At 46.8% G+C, this 24,501-nt stretch overlaps 1 protein-coding gene across 1 annotated transcript in view; it reads left to right on the forward strand.

The window, feature by feature from the left end:
• The first annotated feature begins 18,231 nt into the window (after nucleotides 1–18,231).
• Nucleotides 18,232–24,501, forward strand: part of LOC132829929 (rho-related GTP-binding protein RhoB-like) — a 64,763-nt gene continuing 58,493 nt past the window's right edge. Inside the window, exon 1 of the mRNA XM_060847349.1 lies at nucleotides 18,232–18,920. Within this exon, the coding sequence (XP_060703332.1) occupies nucleotides 18,381–18,920 (540 nt within the window). The 5' untranslated portion in view covers nucleotides 18,232–18,380. The remainder of the gene's footprint in view (nucleotides 18,921–24,501) is intronic.

Genomic DNA, 24,501 nt, shown 5'->3' on the forward strand with positions numbered 1-24,501 from the left:
GGGAAGCTATTTGAGAGGAGTTTTTGGGAAGCTAGTGGCAGGATTCTTAGGGATAGGATTTACACGTATTTGGAAAAGCATAGCCTAATTAGGGACAGGCAGCAATGGGTTTGTGTGGGACAGGTCATGACTGAATGAACATTTACATTCGCAATTTGAACTTTCCTTCACCGTCACGAGGTCAAAATCCTGGAATTCCCTCCCAAAGGGCATTGTGGGTCCATCAACAGCACATATAGACTGCAGCGGTTCAAGAAAGCAGCTCACCACCACCTTCTCAAGGGCTACTAGGGCTGGGCTGACCCAGTCAGTGACACCCACATATAAATTAAACAATATTTCACATACAACTACAAAACACAAACTCAATGTAGAAAGCAGTATCGCTTCAATTTCTACTTTGCTAATGAATTCTAACACGCACAAATAAAACAGAAGCACTTGATTTGTGTCAATTAGGGAATGAATGATGAGAACCTAGGAAGGGAATTTATTTCCTAAATGAGGTCTTTATTCTAACTGTTCCCAGCAAAATCTCTGCTGCATTTCATTAAATGAAAAATGGAACTTTACAGTCTTAAAAAAAAAATTACTGGTAGGAACGTGGGCAATCAAAGAACTAGGAAAATATTTTCTTAAACTGGCAGCTTTTTCATTTGCAGAAGGAATTAAGCTATTGCAGTCTATAATGGAGAGGGCACCTCACAATGTGGCTCTTTGCTGAAGCCTTCAGCTCAAAGACAGTTTTCATTGTCAACTTTAAGAGTTGATAATTGTGGAGTGTGTCTACCGGGAGACTCAAAAACTCAACGGCTGATGGCATCAACCATTTATCTCTTTAAACATTGAGATTTAAGGACTGAGAAAAGAAACAGAGAGAACAATAGGGTGGGATAGAATCGCAGAAATAGTTCAGTACACAGAAGGAGACCATTCTGCCCACCATGTACCTCCTAGTGTTCTGAGAAAGCAGTTTCATTGGTACCACTTCCCTGCCTTTCATCAGCAGCCCAGGAAACTATTTTTCTCTTCAGCTGCTTATACAATTCAGTTTGCAAAAAAAAACCCTGGTTCCTCTCTTTCTGCACCCCCTTTAGAATTGTACTCTGAACAGATAGAATGTTCTGTACCCAAGGGACCTGATCAAGGAGGATGCATTGGGGTCAGGTGAGAAACAGGACAATATGGGTGGCACAACTGCTAGCACTGCTGTCTCACATCACCAGGGACTCAGGTTCAATCCCACCCTAGGGCGATTGTGTGGAGTTTGCACATTCTCCCAGTGTCTGCGTGGGTTTCCTCCCACAGTCCAAAGATGCACAGGGAAGGTGGACTGGCGATGCTAAATATGGGAACAGGATGGGAGTGGGCTGTAGGTGGGATGCTTTTTGGATGGTCACTGTGGACTTGATGGGCTGAAAGGCCTCATTCCACACTGTAGGGATTTTATGATCCTTGAAAGCTTGACCTAAGAGACAGACGAAGGGGGGCAGAAAAATGTAATGATCTTTCTAAAATCTATAACAACAATACACAACATACAGAAGAGACATGCAACACGTTAGGTTGCCCCTTTATAGTTTAGGGAGGCACTGCATTAATCATTATAGTTGTTTTGAAAGGAGCCTTACACTATTAATCATGAGTTGTAAGTTTCTAATGCAAGTACAGTGAACAATTAACATGCAATTCTAGCAAGTTCTTAAAAATAACAAGGTGGTTCAGAGGCCAACAAGGGAACTGTGTAAATTAGTCAGTGGATTCTGAAGATTTGTAACTCATGGTATCTCTAATAATCCTCCAAATTTGCTGGCTGATTTGTGCATTGATAATAATTCATTAGCAAATACAGAATGTAATATTAACAACTGTGTTTTTGTAATCCAGCAAGATTTAGCCCATTGCATCACTGCATATTTCCAGACTTATTTCTGAAAAGCTGTCCCAGTAATTGGAAATAAAATCACTCACCCAAGTAAATACCCACCATCCGAGGTGTCAACTTCAGTGTTAACAGAGGGCTCAATTGGATGCTATCATTGATCTCAGTAACCACTGCTCTACGAAAGGGAAAGTAAATTTAAAAATCAGCCAGAATTCCTGCACGTGATCAGGAGAAGACAGACACCACTCAGGATAAAGCAGCCCATTTGATCAGCAGCCCATCCATCACCGTCACCAGTCATTCCCCCCACTACTGCCAATGCACAGTAGCAGCACTATGTACCATCCGCAAGATTCATGGTTTCCAATGTACTTACACCTTCCATAAGGAGAAAGTGAGGACTGCAGATGCTGGAGATCAGAGTCGAAAAGGGTGGCACTGGAAAAGCACAGCAGGTCAGGCAGCATCCGAGAAGCAGGAGAGTCGATGTTTCGGGCATAAGCCCTTCATCAGGAATATTCCTGCATCACATTCCTGATGAGGGGCGTTGCCTGAAACATGGACTCTCCTGCTCCTCACATACCACCTGACCTGCTGTGCTTTTCCAGCACCACCATTTTTGACTCTTACACCTTCCATAAATGTGGTGTCCAGCACTATGCATAGTACTCCAGTTGTGATCTTACTAGTGTCCTAGATATAGCATAACCTCTTCACTTTTGTAGTCAATTCCCCTTGCAATAAATGATAACATTTTCTAATTACTTACAATACCTACACATCAACACCTGCCAATTCATGCATAACATCCAGATCCCTCTGCAACAGAACTTTTTAATTTCTCACCAACTAGATCCAATGCTTGTTATTTTCTTGTCAAAATGCTGCCCACTTGTTTCACTTATAACTATAACTAAAACTATAACTTTTGTAGCCTCCTTGTGCCCTTCTCACAACTTACTTCCCTAACTTTGTGACCTCACTGGTCAACTATAACTTCAATGAATTGACACAAGATACTTATATAAATTGTCAACAGTTGACATCCCAACACCACTTCTGGCAGCACAATATTTGTTTCATCACGTCAAACTGAAAAAGATCCATTTATGCCTCCTCTCTATTTCCTGTTAATCAGCCAATTATCAATCCATTATCAAAATGCAACTCCCAAGATCTTGAGGTTTATCATCTGCAATAACCAATGTTATGACACTTTACCAAATGTCTTCTTCAAATCTAACTACAGTACGTTCACTGGGTTCCCCTTTATTCACAGCACATATTACCTCCTCAAAGAACTCTAAAAGATCGTCAAACAATTTCCCTTTCACAACATCACATTGATTCTGCGGGACTACGTTGAACTTATTCAAGTGCCCTGCTAGAATTCTTTAAAAATACTTTGACATTTTCCCCATGACCTATATGAAGCTAACTGATTTGTAGTTTTCTGCTTTCTGTCTCCCTCCAATTCATTTGTTTTCAGTTTAATGGGACTATTGGAAAATGAAAAGCCATGCACCAGTTTTCTAAGTCTCTGTGAGGAAATCAGTCAGAACCTGGTCACTTGTCATCCCTCAGCTCCAACAATTCACTCAGTGCTACTTCTATGGTGGTTTTGACTTTCCTAAGATTCCCCCCGCCCCCCACAACCCTTCAATTTTCTGGATTTATTTCAACAAATGTTATTTATATCCTCCATAGTGAAGACTGATACAAAATACCTGATCAATTCATTACCATTTATTTATTTTCCATTATTAATTCTCTAGCGTTACATTCTATGGGACCATACTGACCTTGTCAACACTTTTATATATATATATAATGTATATATTTTATATTATATATATAAAGTGTGTGTGTGTGTGTGAGATTGAGTGAGTGAGTGAGTGAGAGTGAGAGTGAGTGTGAGAGTGAGAGAGAGAGAGATACAGTCAGTTGTCTATAACACAATGGTTGTGTTCTTGTTTAACCCCACATTATAGAACAACCACGCTTTAGAAACAGTGCTTCAAGTGTGGACGATATAATTGCGTTATAGCCAACACACATTTTAAAAATTCGCACTGTAGAAACAGTCTCTCAATTGGTCAATCGCGTTGCAACAAATTTGCATTAATGTAACACACGTAATAACAGAACAACCCATATACAGGAACTCTTGCCATTTGTTATCTAACTCTGGCTAGCTTTCATCATTGTCTAATTTATCCCATTTATTCATTCATTTCTTTGTCATTCATTGCTATTTTTTATTGACTCTAATCTTTTGACCTGTCACCTGTCTTCATATAATTATGTACTTTTTCTTATAGTATTATACAATCTTTAACCTTTCCAGTGTAGCTGAACAAAGATACCTTGGGGGGCAGTTTCATAGCTCCTTGAAAGTGGAGTTGCAGGTAGACAGGATAGTGAAGCAGGCATTGGTATGCTTGCCTTTACTGGTTTTTAGGAGTTATACAACATTTGTAAGGCCACTTTTGGAATACTGCATTCAGTTCAATAGAAAGTATATTGTGAAACTTGAAAGGGTTCAGAAAAGATTTAAAAGGATGTTGCCAGGGTTGGAATGTTTGAGCTGAACAGGCTGGGGCTGTTTTCCCTGGAGCATCAAAGGCTGAGGGGTGACCTTATAGAGGTTTATAAAATCATGAGGGCCATGGATAGGGTAAATAGTCAAGGGTTTTCTCCCAGGGTAGGGGAGTCTAAAAACAGAGGGCAGAGCAGAGGCTCAGGTGAGAGGGGAAAGATTTAGAAGGAACCCAGGGGGAAATTGTTTCATGCAGAGGGAGGTGCATGTGTGAAATGAGCTGCCAGAGGAAATGGTGGGGGGTTGGTACAATTACAACATTTAAAAGACATCTGGGTGAGTTCATGGATAGGTATGTTTAGAGAGATAAGGGCTAAATGCTAGCAATGGGACTAGATTAATTTAGGATATCTGGTTGACATGGACAAGTTGGAGTGAAGGATCTGTTTCAGTGCTGTACATCTCTATGACTCTAGTTAATGGTGGATCTATCTCTTGAAATATTTCTGACTCCTTTTGGATGCATCTACTCTGTATATTCTGAAATATTATAGAGTCACAGAGATGTACAGCACAGAAACAGACCCTTTAGTCCAACTCGTCCATGCCGACCAGATATCCCAACCCAATCTAGTGCCACCTGCCAGCACCCGGCCCATATCCCTCCAAACCCTTCCTATTCATATACCCATCCAAATGCCTTTTAAACGTTGTAATTGTACTAGCCTCCTTTTTAAATCTATTCTGAACCCTTTCAAGTTTCCCAACATCCTTCCAATAGGAAGGAGAATTCCTGAGAGAATTCCAAAGATTAACAAGATGCTGAGAAAAGAAATTCCTCCTCATCTCAACCTGAAATGCTTTAATTTTAAACTGTGCCTTCAGTTCAAAACTCCCCTTAAGAGTAGAAACAAAAGAGTGAGTGGTTAGCACTGCTGCCTCACAGCACCAGGGACCTGGGTTCAATTCCAGCTTTGTCTGTGTGGAATTTGCACAGTCTCCCAGTGTCTGTGTGGGTTCCCTCCAGGTACTCTGGTTTCCTCCTACAATCCAAAGATGCGCAGGCCAGGTGAATTGGCCATGCTAAATTGCTCGTAGTGTTAGGTGCCTTAATCAGGGTTAAGTATAGGAAGGGGAATGGTCTGGGTGGGTTACTCTTCAGAGGGTCAGTGTGAACTTGTTGGGCTGAAGGGTCTGTTTCCATACTGTAGGGAATCTAATCTAAACATGCTGTAAGCATGTATGCTGTCAAGCCCCCCTCTAATTCTTATGTTTTTCAAAAAGACCATAAAGATCATTAGACCTTAAGACACAGGAGCAGAAGTAGGCCATTTGGTCCATCGAGTCTGCTATGCCATTGATCATGGCTGATCGGTTTCTCAACCCCATTCTCCTGCTTTCTCCCCATAATCCTTGATTCCATTACTAATTAAGAACCTATCTATCTCTGTCTTGAATAATCGCAAAGACTTGCCAACCCAGCTCTCTGCAGCAATATGGTCCACACATTCACCACCCTCTGGCTGAAGAAACTCCTCCTCATCACACTTCTAAAGCGTCGCCTCTTCACTCCAAGGTTGTACCCTCGGGTCCTAGTCTCTCCTTTAGTGGAAACATCTTCCACGTCGACTTTATCTCGGCCCTCAGTACTCTGTAAGCTTCAATCAGAATCCCCCCATCCCCGTCTTCCTAAACTCCACTGAGTACAGACCCAGAGTCCTCAACTGCTTCTCACATGACAAGCCCTTCACCCCCTGGGTAAACCTCCTCTGGACCCTCTTTCAAGGCCAGCACACCCTTCCCTAGATACAGGGCTCAAAATATTCCAAATGCAGTCTGACTGGAGCCTGATACAACCTCAGCAGTATATCCCTGTACTTTCATACCAGCCCCCTTGAAATGAATGTTAAATTACAATTGCCTTCCAAATCAAAAACTGAACCTGCAGGTTACCCTTCAGAGAATCTTGAGTCTGGACTCCTAAATCCTTTTGTACTTCAAATCTCCGAAGCCTTTCCCCATTTGGAAAATAGCCTACACCTCTATTGTTCCTACCGAAGTGCATAACCTCACACTTTCCCACATTGTATCCCAAGTGCCACTTTATTGCCCACTCTCCTAGCTTATCCAAGCCCTTCTGCAGTCTCCCTGCTTCCTCAACACTACATGCCCCTCACCCTTTTTTGCATCATCTGCAAACACAGAGACAATACCCTCAGTTCCTTCATCTAGATCGTTAATGTAGAACATGAATCATTGTGATCCCCACATGGACCCCTGTGAAACTCCACTAGCCATTGGCTGCCATCCTGAGAAAGACCCCTTTTCATCCCTATTCTCTGCCTCCTGCCCGTCAGCCAATCCTTTATCCATGCCAGTACCTTGTCCCTAACGCCAAGGGCTCTTATCTTGTTTGGAGACAAAGAAACTGTAAATGCTGGAATCCAAGGTTGACAAGCAGGAGGCTGGAAGAACACAGCAAGCCAGGCAGCACCAGGAGGTGGGGAAGTTAACCTTTTGGGTGTAACCCTTCTTCAGGACTGGGGGTGTGGGTAAGGGGAGCTGCAGATAAAGGGGAGGAGTAGGGGAGGGTTTTCGATGGGGGGAGGGGTGGAGTGATGAGGTAGTGATAGATGAACACAGGTGGTGGTTACAACTTGGTTGGTCGATAGGAGGAATGAATCCGGTTGGTAGCAAGGAGGAAAGGTCAGTGGGGGAATGGAAGGGAGGGGGAGGGGGAGGGGCTGGAAACGGAGTCAGGGATAGGAAGGGAGGGTTATTTAAAATTGGAGAACTCAGTGTTGAGTTCTCCGGGCTGTAGGTTGCCCAGGCGGAAGATGAGGTGTTGTTCCTCCAATTTGCGGTCTGATACACTGTGGCAATGGAGGAAGCCGAGGATGGTCATGTCGGAATGGGAATGGGAAGGGGAATTATAATGGGGGGGTAACTGGGAGGTCAGGTTGGCCTCTGCAGGCCTGGCTGAGATATTCAGCAAAACGTGCCCTGAGTTTACATTGGGTCTCACCAATGTAGCGAAGACCGTATCAGGAGATCCATTTACCTTCTTTAGCAGCCTCCTGTGCTACATCTCATTCTACTAAACCAAGAAGAGGTCCCAATGGCCTAACATTTCCTCAAAAAAGAATCATAGAACATTTCAGCACAGTATAGGACCTTCGGCCCACAATATTGCGCTGACCTGTGAAACCACTCTGAAGCCCATCTAACCTACACCATTCCATTTTCATCCATATGTTTATCCAACGAACATTTAAAATGCCCTTAGTGCTGGTGAGTTCAAGACTGTTGCAGGCAGGGCATTCCACGCCCCGTTACTCTCTGGGTAAAGAACTCCTTCAAATAGGGAATCAATTGGGCAGCATGGTGGCTCAGTGGTCAGCACTGCTGCCTCACCACCAGGGACCCGGTTCAATTCTTGCCTCAGGAGACCGTCTGTGTGGAGTTTGCACATTCTCACCGTGTCTGCATGGGTTTCCTCTCACATTCCAAGAGATGTGCAGGCTGGGTGAATTGGCCATGCTAAATTGCCCGTAGTGTCAAATGCATTAGTCAGGGGGAAATGACTCTGGGTGGGTTACTCTTCAGAGGGTCAGTATGGACTTGTTGGGCCAAAGGGCCTGTTTCCACACTGTAGGGAACCAAAGCTAAACTGCGCAAATTATCACTGAGCTTTTTCAAAAGGAAGAATATCCCTCTGGAAAAAGAGCAAAACTGTGTACATTTCCCCAGGTACAGTCTCACCAATGCCCTGTACTGTTGTAGTAAGATTTCCTTGTTTTTATACTCAACAGAACAAGACCTATCAGCCCTCTTAGCCTTACCATATAGAACACATCTAATACACGAACCATGGCTCTAAACTGCAGTTACAATCAACTCACAAAGTCTGATCTATGTCCAGAAACAAATATTTTGGAAGTAAATATTTCAAAACTTTGCATCGGGTTTAGAAGGGGACTGGCAGGTGTGGTGACCCAGAGGAGGAGACGAAAACTAGGGGTGCCGTTTAAGAATGAGATGTCACCTTTCAGTCAAAGATGAGGGTCACTCGTTATGAATTCTCTTCGCCAGTTGGTAGTGGAAGGTGGGTCTTCCAATTCATTCACAATTGAATTGGATAGATTGTTGAATGATAAGGGAGTCGAGAGTATTCGTTGTAAAAATAATAATGATCTTACTGGCTGGTGGAGTATCTTCAAAGGGGGACTCCTGCGTCTATGTTCTTAACAACTTCCAATTTATATCGCGCCTTCAATGTTGCAAAACGTCCCAAGAAGCTTCGCAGGAGCATCATCAGAGAAAACGTGGCACTGTGCCACACATGGAGACACTGTGAAAGGAAACAGATAGATTTTGAGCAGTGTCTTAAATGGAGGAAAAGAGGTGGAGTGGGTTTGTGGAGGCCCAAGCAGCTAAAGGCCCAGCAACCATTGGTGGGATTAGGGGCCTAGGCAGAGTAGATAGGAAAGATGTATTTTCCCTGAGCAGACAGAGTCATCTTTGGGCAGTACTGATTGAATAATTAGCAGTACTGGACGGGAATCCGCTGAGAATCCTTTTTTGTTTGGACGGTGATGATATCTCAAAGGGTACTGAAGGTAGAAACCGTTATTGCATTGAAATAAAAGTTGGAAAAGCAATTGAAATCAGTAATCTATAAGGCCACAAGAGCTTGTACAGTGGGATTTGGCTGGACAGCTTTTGCTAGCACAGGAACGATGGGCCAAACAGCAACCTTCTGGGCTATATTTGTTTCTGGATGACACAATACTCTCTTCCCTCCTCCAGCGATTCCAAGTGAGGGGTTTCAATTTTATCTGACAATCTTAGATCATTTTGTAATTGCTTTTTTCTTTTCCTTAGAGGAGTGTGACCCAGCAGCTTTCGGATCTTGCCAACTCTTGGGAATGCCAGGAGCAGCCTGCAGTGTGACATCTCGCCTGCGTGTGGCGCTGCCTAGCCCGGCTTTCTTCAGAACAAAGAAATGGAATTGGATCATTAACTCTTTCGCTACAGAGCAGAGGCCTCAAAAACACCAACCATCACACTCACACCCTCCCGGCCACACAGGCAGACTTACCCGTCGAGAATTACGGGGGACAAAACATTGGCAATGGTGCCCCATCTATACTACTGCTCTGTGACTCCCCCATCTAACTCTCCTTTCTTCAAATACCAATCAGCAAGTAACAAAAGCAACACATCTAGGAAGGGATGGTGGGGCTGTCGAGGACAAGGGGCATTGTGGAGGGGGAAAGGGGGGTGGAGGAGATGGGGGCTGCTGAAGGCGGAGAGTGGGTCTGTGGATGAGGTGGGGGGGTGATTGAGAAAATTGGGGTTGTGGGGCTGGGGGAGGAGAGATGCTGAGGGGGAGGAGGGGTGTTGGTCTATGAATTACAGTAAACTTTCTCCCACTCCGGGATTCAAGTCATGGGGTGAGATGGGGTGAAAGTCCGGTTAAACATCCCCGAAATCTTACTTCTCCTCAAATGGGTGTGTGCGTGTGTATTTTAAATATAAAAAAAAGATTAGTTATTAATTGGCAGTTTGTTGGGAACGACAAGTACGTTTAGATATTTCCACAAGTCAGTAGTCTTTGTTTCACAGAAATAACCACTCCTGAGTGAACAAGTTATTGTTTAATGTGGAAGATTTTAAGTCAAAATACAATTCACAAAATGCTCCCCCCCCCCTCCTGTCTTCCGAAATACAAGATGAGAGGGACCTTGTTTACATTTTTCGATAAGTCAAACTTAGAATTTTGTCATTAAGCAGAGTTTTGATTTAAATTATAAGCTGAACGTTCTAATAAAAACCTATTGCACACCTCACGATAGAAGTCACTGACTCAAACACAGAAATACAAATATCTTTGTTATTAGACAGAGTTCAAGGGGAATCCCTGATTTTTCTGGGAATCGTTTTTCTGAACACTGTGCGCATTCTGCCAGGGGGTGCCTTGCACCTTAAATTTGTTATTGTCTCGCCAAATCCTTCCTCTATTCCCACTCGCCTCACTCCCACCCGCAAGAAAAGCAATTATGTGAAGCAGAAAACAAAGCAAAAGGAAAATCACAGAGGTTCAGAGGTGCATGAGTCCACGAGCAATTAAAAGGCCTGTAATGAAAGACTTGTTTATAAGTATGGATTCAGATTTAGGATCTGAAATTCAGCCACTTTCGCAAAAATTCTGAACAATATTGTTTAGGCAAGGCTTCAAACACACACTTTCCACATCTTGTGATTTTTTTTACCATCGCTGAATAAAAAAGCGAGGGACGATTATTATTGAGAGCAGAGCTTTTTCCTCCCCATCAACATTATTACTGAGCACTCCAATGATAACTTGCCTGCTCTCTTTCCAGATGCTGATACAGCTGTTCTCTCTTTGTTGTTTTTTTTTTACAGCATGTTCTCTCTCTACATCATCGACATATCAAAAACTTAGCAGCATTTTAAATTTTAATTGTGAGGAGCAAGGGAAGGGCGAGTTTCACACACTCGGGCAGTTGGCTTGACAACAAACTCAAGATGTCCCCTACAATATCAGCAGCTACAAGTGCAGCAAAGTGCCTGGTCAGATTATTCTTTCATCCCTGTGATCGGAGTGGGGGGAGGGGAGAGGATGGGAGAGAGAGAGGGACAGGAGGGGAGGGAAAGGAAGGGTTGGAGAGGAAGGAAGGAAAAGGGGATAGGAGGGTGGAGGAGGGAGAATGGGAGGAGGAGAAGGGAGAGGAGGGAGTGGAGAAAGGAGGGCAGGGGAGGGAGAATGGGAGAGAGAGGGAAGGAAGGGAAGGGAGGGGAGGGGGAAGGAAGGGAGGGGTCGGAGAATGGGAGGAGGGGTAGGGAATGGAGGAGTGGGGGAGGAGAGAGGGGAGGGAGGGAGGACAGGAGGGTGGGGGGGGAAGGGAGGGGGGAAAGGAAGGAGAGGGAAAAGGAGAGGAAAGATGGAGGACAGGAGGGTGGGGGGAGGGAGAGAAGAGTGGAGAGTACAGGAGAGAGGTAGGTTGTAAAATGGGTACAGGAGAGGGTGGGAAAGGAGGGATGAGAAAGAAGTGGAGAGAATGGAAGAAGGGATGGGCTGAGGGGGGATGGGAGGGGAGGGGAGGGAGAGGATAGGGAAGGTTTGGGAAAGGAGGGGAGGGGGCAGGAGGGGAGAGGAGGTCTGACAGAAGCACAGGCAGCGGTCAGACATGTCCTCCTCAGCGTATTTACTCCTCTCACCAACTCCCCCCCCCCCCCCCCATTTTAAACGGTGTGTTGTTTTGATCAGCTGCTGTGGGGGAGGGGGAGAAGTTTGTGATTTCTGCTGCTGCCCATGAAAGCATTCTCCCCCGCTCCCCCCCCCCCAACCACACCCCCTCGGAAAGAAACAAGTGGTGGGGGCACAGGAGGTTTGGCAGGAATGTGGCTGAACAATGAAAAGGGAAATCAGACGAGAAGGAAGTATGTACAATGGTGGCTGCTCTGTGAAGCTCCACTGGGTTTGTGTACGTACCCACTTTAATTCCCTCTGGTCAACCAGGCAGCCAGCTAAATGCAGAAGTCTGTGATTGTAATTCCTCTGCTGCCAAGTTCTCGAACACAGTGTTCCATGGCTCCTCTCCCTTTCTTTCACTGACTCAAGGATTCGCTATCCCCTCTCTGAGCTGGAAAACACCATCAGTCAGTCAGTGACACTGGGCTTAGGAAACTCAGTACACTCCCCCACACAACAACCACCTACATTCATCTAGCACCGGGGAAACAGGTATACACTCCCCCACACAACAACCACCTACATTCATTTAGCACCGGGGAACCAGGTATATACTTCACCACACAACAACCACCTACACACATCTAGCACCAGGGAACCAGGTATACACTCCCCCACACAACAACTACCTACATTCATCTAGCACCAAGGAACCAGGTATGCATTCAACTGTACAACAACAGCCTACATTCATCTAGCACCAGGGAGCAAGATATATACTCCACCACACAACAACAGCTTACATTCATCTAGCACCAGGAGAACCAGGTACACACTCCACCACATGACAGCAGCCTGCATTCATCTAGCACCAGGGAACCAGGTGTACACTCCACTGTACAACAACAGCTTATATTTATCTAGCACCGGGGAACCAGATACACTGCACCATACAACAGCTTACATTCATCTAGCACCGGGGAACCAGGTACATTCTCCACCACACGACAGCAGTCTGCATTCATCTAGCACCAGGGAACCAGGTACACACTTCACTGTAAACAACAGCTTACATTCATCTAGCAATGGGGAGCAAGTCATATCCTCCACTGTACAACAACAGCTTACATTCATCTAGCACCTGGGAACCAGGTATACACTCCACCACACAATAACAGTTTACATTCATCTAGCACTGGGGAACCAGGTACACTGCACGATATAACACCAGCTTACATTCATCTAGCACCTGGGAACCAGGTTTATACTCCACTGTACAACAACAGCCTACATTCATCTAGCACCGGGGAACCAGATATACACTCCACCACACAATAACAGTTTACATTCATCTAGCACTGGGGAACCAGGTACACTGCACGATATAACACCAGCTTACATTCATCTAGCACCTGGGAACCAGGTATATACTCCACTGTACAACAACAGCCTACATTCGTCTAGCACCGGGAGCAAGATACACACTCCACCACATAACAACAGCGTACATTCATCTAGCACCAGGGAACCAGGTATACACTCCACAGTACAACAATAGCTTATATTCATCTAGCACCGGGGAACCAGGTACACTGCACCATACAGCAACAGCTACGTTCATCTAGCACCGGGGATGGAAGGATGTTGTGAAACTTGAAAGGGTTCAGAAAAGATTTACAAGGATGTTCCCAGGGTTGGATGATTTGAGCTATAAGGAGAGGCTGAACAGGCTGGGGCTGTTTTCCCTGGAGCGTTGGAGGCTGGTGGGGTGACCCTACAGAGGCTTATAAAATCATGAGGGGCATGGATAGGACAAATAGACAAAGTCTTTTCCCTGGGGTGGGGAGTCCAGAGCTAGAGGGCATAGGTTTAGGGTTAGAGGGGAAAGATATAAAAGAGATCTAAGGGGCAACTTTTTCACGCAGAGGGTGGTACATGTTTGGAATGAGCTGCCAGAGGATGTGGTGGAGGCTGGTACAATTGCAACATTTAAGAGGCATTTGGATGGGTATATGAATAGGAAGGGTTTGGAGGGATATGGGCCGGGTGCTGGCAGGTGGGACTAGATTGGGTTGGGATATCTGGTCGGCATGGACAGGTTGGACCGAAAGGTCTGTTTCCATGCTGTACATCTCTATGACTCTATACACTCCACTGTACAATAACAGACTACTGAATGGACCTCTCTCATTTCAAATCTAATGCTGATCTTGAATTTTGCGCACGTTCTTTGTAGCTGTAACTCTGAATTTTCTCGCTCTGTTTAATCACCCAATGGACTCTGTATGGTGTGATCCACCTGGACTGCACGCAAAACAAAACGTTTCACTGCACTTAGGTACATGTGACAATAACACATCAAATCAATATCTTGCATTTATCTAGCACCAGGGAGCCAGTTACACTCAGTAGTACAATATGTTACATTCATTTAGCACCATTAACATCCACATGTCACTTCACCAAGATTGGAAATTGTACAGAAGTTTGACACTGAGCCACATGAGGAGATATTGGAACAGATGACTGAGGAGCTGTTTGTCATAGAGTCATACAGCACAGAAACAGACCCTTCGATCCAATCAATCAGTCTGTGCCAAACATGATCCCAAACTGAATTAGCCCCACCTGTTCGAATGGTGCTCTGCATCCTCCTCCTCCTCCTCCTCCTCACTGAGTTCAGGACTGGTCTTATAAATACATGGAGATTAAAGGCCATTTCCCCAAGATCGCTGGATTATTCAATCATTCATGGCAGCTTGCACATAATTCCACTGCCTCTTGAAGGAATGAGTCCTCAGGGAAGGAAAGGACAGTCTTGCATTCCTATAGCACCTTCCACAACCTCAGACAGTCGAAAAGCCCTTCCCTGCCAAAGAAGGTCTTGTCACTGTTAAATGGTGGAAATTAATCTGTACACAGCAAGTTTCAAGTTGCAAACAGCCCCGAGGCAAACGACAAATAATTAACCTTTATTTATTATTACAAACTACCACAAATACTAAATATCTAAATGCAAAACATTAAATGCTGGAAATATCCAATAGACTCTGCAGTGTGAGGGAAAGTGTGAAACGTTTCAGCATAATGTTGGGATGAGATGTCAGCAGCCTGATGTGCTGACTCTGCTGCTTCCCTCTCAGAGCCTGTGGTCTGCTGAGTATTCCTACCTGGAAATTGGAGGAGATGTAACACACTGTCCAGCTCACTGACGATAACACCCTCCGTACCACCTTAGAACACAGCTGTGGCATCATTCACCAGGTTTTAAATGTCTCCTGGGAAAGGTGCCAGTACCCGGGGCCGCGGTACTGTCCTCAGAACCGTGAGTCCCCAGCACTCCAGGCTCATCCTCATTATCAAAGGCAGCTGACCATCCTACAACAAGGCCACAAACCACAGCCCCTGTCTCTTCCCCATGATGTGGAGCTAGACCCCTGTCAGGAAGGTGTGTAGGTGTGTGTGTGTGTGTGTGTGTGTGTGTGTGTGTGTGTGTGTGTGAGAGAGACAGAGAGAGAGAGTGGGTGGGTGTGTGAGAGAGAGTGGGTGGGTGTGCACACATGCCTATGTGTGTGTGTGTGTGTGTGTCTGTCTGTGTGCGTACGTGCGTGTCTGGGTGAGTATGTGTGTCTTGGGGTGTGTGTGTGTGTCTGTGGGTATGGGTGAGAGTGTGGCTGTGTGTGAGTACATGTCTGAGAGTGTCTGTGAGTGTGTGCACGTGCATGTGCATGTCTGAGAGTGTGTGTGGGCGCGCGCATGCCTATGTGTGCGCGGTTGTGTGGGTGTGCATGTGTGTGCGTGTCTCTGTGGGTGTGGGTGTCTGGGTGTGTGTGTGTGTTTGAGAGTATGTGTGTCCACGTATGTTTGCGCGCGAGTGGGTGTGTGTGTACGTGCATGTCTGGGTGAGTTGTGTGTGTTGGGGGGGGTGTGGGTGTGTGTCTGAGTGCACGTGTGTGCATGTGTCTGTGTGCGCGCGTGTCCATTTCCATTTGTGTGTGTCTGGGTGTGTGCGCATGTCCATGTGCGTCGGAGAGTGTGTGTGTCCATTTGTGTGTGTCTGGGTATGAGTGTGTGTGTCTGGTGTGAGTGCATGTCTGTGTGAGTGCGTGTCTGGTGTGAGTGCATGTGTGTGTGTGAATGTGTGTGTGCGCACGCGCATGTTTGAGAGTATGCGTGTCAGTGTGTGGCTGTGTGTGTCTGGTTGTGAATGTGAGAGTCTGTGTGTGCGCTTGTGTGTCCAGGTGTGTGTGTGTGTGTGTGTGTGTGTGCACGCGCATGTGTGCGCATCTGGGTGTCAGTGTGTGTGTGTGCATTGTATGTCTGGGTGAGTGTCTATGTCTGAGTGTGTGAGTTATTGCGTGTGTGTGTGTGTGTGTGTGTGTGTGTGTGTGTGTGTGTGTGTGTGTGTGAGAGAGAGAGAGAGAGAGAGTGAGAGAGGGTGAGGGGGTGTCTGTCTGTCTGGAGGTGTGTGCATATCTGGGTATGTGTGCCTCTCTCAGAGTTTGTGTGTGTGTGTTTGTGAGTGAGTGAGTGTGTGTCTGTGTGTGTGCGTGCATGTGTGTGCGCGTGTCTGGTGTGGTGTGCGCGTGTGTGTGTCTGTGTGTGTGTGCGTGTGTGTGTCTGTAGCTGGGGGTGTGTGAGTGTGCGTGTCTATGTCTGTGTGTCCGGGTGTGTGAGTGTGTGTGGGTGTGAGAGTGTGTGCACGCGTCTGGATGTGTGTGTGTCTGGGTATGAGTGTGTGCGTATCTAGGTGTGTGTGCGTATATGGCTGGGTGTGCGCCTGTGTATGTGGGTGTGTGAGTTTGTGTGAGTGTGTGTGTCTGGGTGTGTGAGTGTGCGTGTGTGTGTATCTGAGAGAGTGTGTGTGTGTCTGTCTGTCTGGTTGGAGGTGTGTGCATATCTGGGTATGTGTGTCTCAGAGTGTGTGTGTGTGTGTGTGCGTGTGTGTGCATATACATGTGTCTGTGTGTACGCATGTGTGTGTCTGTGGCTGGGGGTGTGTGAGTCTATGTCTGTGTGTCTGGGTTTGAGAGTGTGTGCACGCGTCTGGATGTGTGTGTGTGTGTGTGTGTGTGTCTAGGTATATGTGCATGTGTGGCTGGGTGTGCGCCTGTGTCTGGGTGTGTGTGTCTGTAGCTGGGGGTGTGTGTGTCTATGTCTGGGTGTGTGTGTGTGTGTGTGTGTGTGTGTGTGTGTGTGTGTGTGTGTGTGTGTGTGTGTGTGTGAGTGAGAGTGTGTGCACGCGTCTGGATGTGTGTGTGTCTGGGTATGAGTGTGTGTGTATCTAGGTGTGTGTGCGTATATGGCTGGGTGTGCGCCTGTGTATGTGGGTGTGTGAGTATGTGTGTCTGGGTGTGTGTGTGTGTGTGTATCTGAGAGAGAGAGAGAGAGAGAGAGAGAGAGAGAGTGTGTGTGTGTCTCTGTCTGTCTGGTTGGAGGTGTGTGTATATCTGGGTATGTGTGTCTCTCTCAGAGTGTGTGTGTGCATATGCATGTGTCTGTGTGTACACGTGTGTGTGTCTGTGGCTGGGAGTGTGTGAGTCTATGTCTGTGTGTCTGGGTGTGAGAGTGTGTGCGCGTGTCTGGATGTGTGTGTGTGTGTGCATGTGTGTCTGGGTGTGCGCCTGTGTCTGGGTGTGTGTGTGTCTGAGTGTGTGAGTGTCTGGGTGTGTGAGTGAGAGAGAGAGAGAGAGAGAGAGAGATTGTCTGGGTGTGGGTGTGGGTGTGTGTGAGAGAGAGTGGGTGTATATAAGAGAGAGTGTGTGGGTGTGTATGTGTGTGTGTGTGTGTGTGGGTGTGTGAGAGAGAGAGTGGGTGTATATAAGAGAGAGTGTGTGTGTGTGTGTGTGTGTGTGTGTGTGTGTGTGTGTGTGTGAGAGAGAGAGAGAGAGAGAGAGAGAGAGAGAGAGTGTGAGTGAGTGAGAGAGTGTGTGTATATCTGAGAGTGTGTGTGTCTGGGTGTGAATGAGAGAGAATGTGTGTGTATATCTGTGTGAGTGTGTGTGTCTGGGTGTGTGTGTGAGTGAGTGAGAGAGAGAGGTTGTGGGTGTGCGCCTGTAGATACTGCACCCCTGGGAACATACTGCCATAAACCCAGCGAGGCAAAGTATAAAGAGACCACCCTGAAAATTACCGTGATCATGGACTTCACGTACAGGAATTTGGCTGATGCTGGCTTTGGTTATGAAAGGTTTCTGGCTGTAATAAAGTTTCACCGTACTCTATACACAGCTCAAACTGCAGGGAGCAGTTAAAGGGTGGACACACAGAACCTGTATGTTGTAATCCACTGTGGAACCACTGAGCAGAGGAGAATATCTTACAGGAATGGCAATTACATTAAAAAGGTTAAACCATAAAATGTGGAAATCACCTCAGCTTTTAGTGTGCATGTGCTCCAAGTTAAACTCCAGCCTGGGCTGTCCTAGTTGATTAGTCTTTTACTGTTTACCGGCCAATCATTTCACCTTTTGTTATTTATCTAGAGTGTTGGCTCTCTCCCAGAACCAGCTGATCCCGATTGGCAGGGTGAGGATTCTAACCCGCCCATAAAACCCAGACAATTCTATCTTGCCTTTCACAGAGGGAGCACAGCGACACAGGCAGAGAGTCAGCGATCCCCAGCTGAGCTCTGTGACTGGGGCCTCCTGACTCTGGCTTCTACCTGAGAGGCAACTCAACCTGAGACACCGTCTTCACTGCTTCACAGGTTCAGGGAGTGAACCCGGTGAAAGGTCATGACTCCCATGAGGAGGAAGCTGGTGGTGGTTGGCGATGGTGGCTGTGGTAAGACCAGCCTGTTGTTTGTCCTCAGCAAGGACGAGTTCCCTGAAGGTTATGTGCCCACCATCTTCGATACCTATGTGGCAGATATCATGGTCGATGGGAGACTGGTGGAGCTGGCGCTGTGGGACACCGCTGGCCAGGAGGACTATGACCGCCTGCGGCCCCTCTCCTACCCCGACACTGACGTCATCCTCATCTGCTTCTCGGTGGACAGCCCTGACTCGCTGAGGAACATTCCGGACAAGTGGATGCCCGAGGTCAGGCACTTCTGTCCCGGTGTGCCGGTGATCCTGGTGGGTAACAAGAGGGACCTGCGGAGTGACCAGCGAGTGCGGAAGGAGTTGGCCCGGAGCAGGAAGGAGCCGGTGAAGTGGGAAGAGGGCCGGGCGATGGCCGAGAGGATCGGGGCGTACGATTACCTGGAATGCTCTGCCAAAGCCAAGGAAGGCGTCTGGGAGGTTTTCGAAACCGCCACCAGGGCCACCTTGAAAGTCTCGTCGACAGGGTGTTTCGGCTGCCAGTGCGTGCTGATCTAAAGACTAAACCCCCACCCCTCTTCCCCTTCCAAAACCGGCCAACAACTCAGTGACCTGTCCGAGGTTCTAACCGAGGGGCAGGGGGAAAGAGATAAAGATCCACACAACACTGCAACCTTCCAGGCGGGCGCCCGCGGGCAGTGTACCTGCCTCTGGGCCACCCAGTTACAGAATCAAGTCCCACTCCAAAGAGACTGGAGCACAAACTGCAGGCAGTGCAGCAAGTGCCAACTTTCAGATAAGACGTCAAAACAAAAGGCCCCAGCCCCAGCCCCGGCCCCAGCCCCAGCCCCAGCCGGGGGGGTGGGGGAAGACGGTAAGATCAGCTCTTTGTCCAATTTTGAAGGTGATCAGGGAGGATTGTTGAGATCGTTGCTGCACGAGGCAGCTTGCGGAGCTGAATGCCACACCACTATCTACAACACGACGGAGACTACATCTTATAAAAGTACTTCATTGGTTGTAAAACTCCATTGGATGCCCTGAGATTGGGAAAGGCGCTATATAAATGCATATACGTTTCTGTTTCTGTTTCACAAATGCTCCAAGGGGCTTGAAATCCTACAGGCATTTACTTTTGAAGATGAATCCTGTCAGACTCCAGATGATTATGTTGTTCAGTGGGTGTACAAATTTACTCATGACCCACATTTTCCGGTAAAGGGTCAGGCCAGCTGTATTTTCTGTCCTTTATTCTCCCATGTTCCTCTCTGCCTGCACTGAGTAAGTGGAAAACCTCACAGTATTTCATTGGGTACTTTCCCTTGTTTATAAAAGGCGAGTAACTGTGACAAATAGATCACTCAAATCGATAAATTACCAATTCATACAAAAAAAACACACAACTTAATCTTGTGCATTGCTTACAGAGTACAGGCTGTGGTTGGTGTTGGGGGGGTTTCAGGTCAGCTCATGGGATGTAGCCGATTTGAACTCGAGAAACTGAAACAGCAGGTCTACCCTCTTCCCCCACCCCATGCCAGGCAGGATCTAGCAGTGGGTGGGCTGCAGGGTTTGGATTAAAATTTGTCACGGATTCAGGTGCCAAGATGCACACGCAGCTTTGGTGAAAATGTATGCGTTGGCAGCAAACGAGAATTGGGCTGTGCTACGACGCCATCCATGGTCGAATAGCCGGATGGCAGTCGTCTCCTGCTGCCAACGTACCCAGGATGTGCCCGTCTGAGTGAGCAGCAGAAAACATAGACAAGAAGAGACTGAGCACCCACCACGGAATGCACATTGTCACGGGGTCACGGGGCAGCTGCGATGCTGAGGGGATTCAGGGCAGGCCATTCCAGAATCTCAGCCTCAGGGCACAGTCTCTCTGAGAAGGGCTTGGAGTGTCACGGGGGGAGAAGGAATAAGGTACAGCAACTCTCAAACTCTCACCTTCCCCTGCACTTCACTCCCAGGCATTAGCTAAAGGGGCAGGGAGGTGGGGAGGGTCATAAATCCCAAAGACTGGGAAGTGCTTCAGGATCTACATTGGGATGGACCCTTGCTGGGGATATACATAGAAGATGTGACCCCCACCCCACCCATTGCTGAGCAATATTGAGAACCGCCATCTGCCAACATAGCAGTCGGCATGGACAGGTTGGGCCGAAGGGCCTGTGTGAATGCTGCGTACCTCTCGCACTTAGCCTCTGACCAGCACAAACGCCTGTCTTGTTGCTGGACAGTCTGACCCACCCCCTGCCCCAGCCCGTGCCAATGAGTGGCCAGGTACAGGCTTTGACCTGGGGCCATCCAGATCGGAGTAAGGCTGGAAAACCCAAACTGAGCACGTGGAGCTGAATCAGAGAGCTCCCTCTCACCCTCCCAGCACACTGCAGGTGGCCCTTCGGCCCATTGCCTTGGTGTCCTCTCAGGGCTGTGTCGGGAGGTGGATTTGAACACATCCCATCCCCCCCAACAAAACCACAATCTGACCCCATAACCAATGGTTGAGCCACCGACAATGTAGGGCATTGTGTTGGTCGAGTGCCTGGTCCTTTCCAGGGCAAAGGGAGGGCCAATCAAATGAGGAGGGGATCTTAAGAGTGGGGTTGGGGAGTGGCGGTGGGAAGGGGGACTTGACCCATTAGGTAAAATGAGACAGAATGAGATAGAGCGAGCGTGCGCGAGAGGGAGGGTGCATGCGACAGGGAGGGAGGGTACGCATGATGGGGTGTGAAGGCGTGTGTGAGAGAGAGGGAGAGCTCGCGCGAGGGAGGGAGTGTGACAGGACATGGTTGTGGGAGTTCTCTTCAGCTGAAAGTGATTTTCAAATGGGAGAATTACAGCAATGACTTCTGTTGCCGTTACCAGGGGCCTGACTGACTGGTATCTGTGTGGGGGCTTCCAATAAGCAGCAAGTCACTCAAAGGGCAAGAAACAGTTGGCTGGACAGCAGGAGAGAGTAGACCTCATCTGCCTCCTACCTCCCAGATTGGCTTGGGTGGTAGAGAGTGTGACGGGTAGGTGGAGGAGGAGACACACAATGACTCATTCGAGTGCTTGTGAACACCTCGCAATTGCAAGCCTGGCAAAGCCATGGTTAAACATTAGCCTGTTTATTTGTGTTGAGATAGCAACGTTCCATGAACATTGGCACAAATCCATTTCAGAATGCACACCTGCACAGGTTTCCTGGGAACATTCACTGGATTTTATTCGGATTTGCAATGACCCTTCAGAATCTCCCCATTTGCAGTTATTTCACTGACTGTGGATTATTGAGATCAGTGGGTGCGTTGCTATGAAATACTTTGAATAAATAAACTACTCAGTTAAAGCAAACTGTTTAAACATTTTTTTCGAGTCAAGGATGTTGTTTTTGCAACCGATTTTTTTCTCAAGGAACTAACTATCATCAGATTAAAATGGCCCACTAACAATCAGGGCACAAACAATGAGAATCTGAACGACAGCACTATCTTGGACATGATTGCACCATTTGAGAGAGAGGGTCAAAACACAACTCAAAATGTAACTGGTTTTAATTCTCCAAACTTTTTGTAAGTACAATTATGGTCACTCAGCCAGCATCCAGCTCAAAAAGCCAAAAGTACAGACACACACAGTAAGAGCTTAGTGTCTCCATCTTCTTCAGAACTCCACTGACAGAGCAGCATTCTGATCTGAGGCAGGAGATTGAGGGTTCATGTCCCACTCTCGATCCAATTAAGACACACACTCTCACTGCAGTACCGCAGGAGGACTGCACTGTCAGAGGCACCTTATTTTATTTATGGTTTACCGAAAGGTCGGGGAACCTGTTGAAAAGCAGAGCTGTCGTTTCAAGAGAGACACAATCGATTTGTTATTTCTTCTCTGGCCAAACCGCTGGAGAAGTATTGTGCTGCAGATTTCCCAGAAACAGCTTTTGGAGATGTTTTTCATCTCTGCTCTGCTGCAGACAGTTTGAAAAGAGTCCCTCTATCTCTCTCTTCCTCTCTCTTCTGGAAAAGAGAAATGCTTACAGTTGTGGAGACGCTTGCAAAGAAGCAGTGCTCTTGCTCCCCCACTCCCTCACTCTTGCAGACAGCAGGAGACAACACAATGCTAACCCAACAAAAGACCTGGGTCTAACTGACCGACCACTCGAGGTAAAGGCATTCCTTTATCCTGTGACCTACAGTAATGTGATCTGACTGACGGAAACTGAAAGGACTGTGAGAAAGTCACTTTGTTTTGTCCTAGTGATTTGAACTCTTGCTACAGAAAATTTCTTTATCCTTCGATTTTTTCCCATCTTTTCAGAGCTGTATGCCTGACCTTGGTGTGTATATGTACGAGTTTAAAGGGGATACAGTTTATGTTTGTCTCGGAGTAGTTAACATTCTCTGTTACCACGTGTTAAAGATTGAGATTGTTCGTAATAAAAACATTTTTGTGTTTACTGATCAAATTGGGTGGAAATTGCAATTTTGCCCCATTAACAACAAAAATAAAACCATTTAACCATCCTGCAGACATGGGAACAACAGCAGCCCATTTGACCTTTTGAGTTTTCTCTGCCATCAAATAAGATCATGGCTGGTCTGATTTTAACCTGAACTCTCCATTCTTGCATATCCCTGACAATCTTTCATCCCCTGGGTCATCAGGAATCTATTTCCCTCTGCCTTCACACTGGCTTTTGATAGGAATTCCAAAGACACCCAACCCTCAGAAAGAAACAAATTGTTTTCTCACACTGGTGATTCGATTGGCCATAAAACAGCACAGCAGAGTACAGGTCCTTCAGCCCTTGATGTTGTGCCAACCTTTTATCCTACTCTAAGACTGTTTGGGGGCATCTCCTTGACTGGTCGGGTTTGATACCCAGTGCACTTCTGTCAAAGTTAGAGCAATGTGAACAAACCCGTCACTGAAGACCCCATGACATTCTTTCAGAGTGGAGCTGGGCAGTTATCGCCATGGTGACCTGACCAAGCCATTCACTTCAATTAACATCCAAGACAGACAGATTTACTTGTTTGGTTGCACTGGGGTGGAGGGAGGCTGGTGTTGAACCATAATCCACTGGCTGACACACGCAGGATTTAGAAATCGTTGCAAGGTCTGAAACGTAGAAAAGTACAAGATAGGAGCAGGAGGTGGCCATTCGGCCCTTCAAGCCTGCTCCACCATTCGTCATGGTCACGGCTGATCGTCCATCTCAATAACCTAATCCTGCTTTCTCCCCATAACCTTTGATCCCATTCACCCCAAGTGCTATCTCTAGCTGCCTCTTGAGTACATTCAATGTTTTAAATCAACTGCTTCCTGTGGTAATTAATTCCACAGGCTCACCACTCATTGGGTGAAGAAATGTCTCCTAAATGGTCTAGCCCGAACCCTCACACTGTGACCCCTTTCGCTCTGAATTGGCAGCACCATTCAGAATGACCAAAACAGGAGTTGCTGTGATAAACTGAAGATCTGTAGAGCCCACAATAAGATGGACTAATAGGTTCTACTGATCAGGTACCAGACCAAGACAGTGGGTACTCTCAGAGAACAACAGTCTGTCATCACAAAGTGGCTGGTGGAAGCTCTTGCTGTTCTTTGTGGTGGATGAGGACAGTTATCAGGTTCTTCAGTGGAATCAGTCACATGTTGGAACACAGGAACAGATAATGAGGTGAAAAAGAGAGAGAGCGTACATGCACAAGGTGGGGTGGCGAGCAAGAACAAAGTCTGCTGATTGCTTTTGTCTACCAGATCTCCTCTGTGTACTCTGTGTAAATTAATTCAGAATAACCATAAACTAGAAAGCTCAGTGCCTCACATGTTTGCTGGTCTCTGCCAGTATCTGACATGAGTAAAAGGTGGGGCAGCAGGTGGAGGTACAATAAGAGGTGGAGAGCTGTCGAGGGACCCTCACGGTAGTGGTTACCCAGGGAGGACAGGAACAGAACTCTCTCAAAATAAGTCCTCAACATCCACTATACCAGGTCAAACATAATGAAGGGCTATCTGCACCTTATATAGTGTTGTGAAACCCTATCCCAGTACCTCAGTGTCAGAGTCATAGAGATGTACAGCATGGAAACAGACCCTTCGG

This window comes from Hemiscyllium ocellatum, chromosome 30 (assembly GCF_020745735.1).
Source record: "Hemiscyllium ocellatum isolate sHemOce1 chromosome 30, sHemOce1.pat.X.cur, whole genome shotgun sequence".
In the NCBI taxonomy this organism is placed as follows: Eukaryota; Metazoa; Chordata; class Chondrichthyes; order Orectolobiformes; family Hemiscylliidae; genus Hemiscyllium; species Hemiscyllium ocellatum.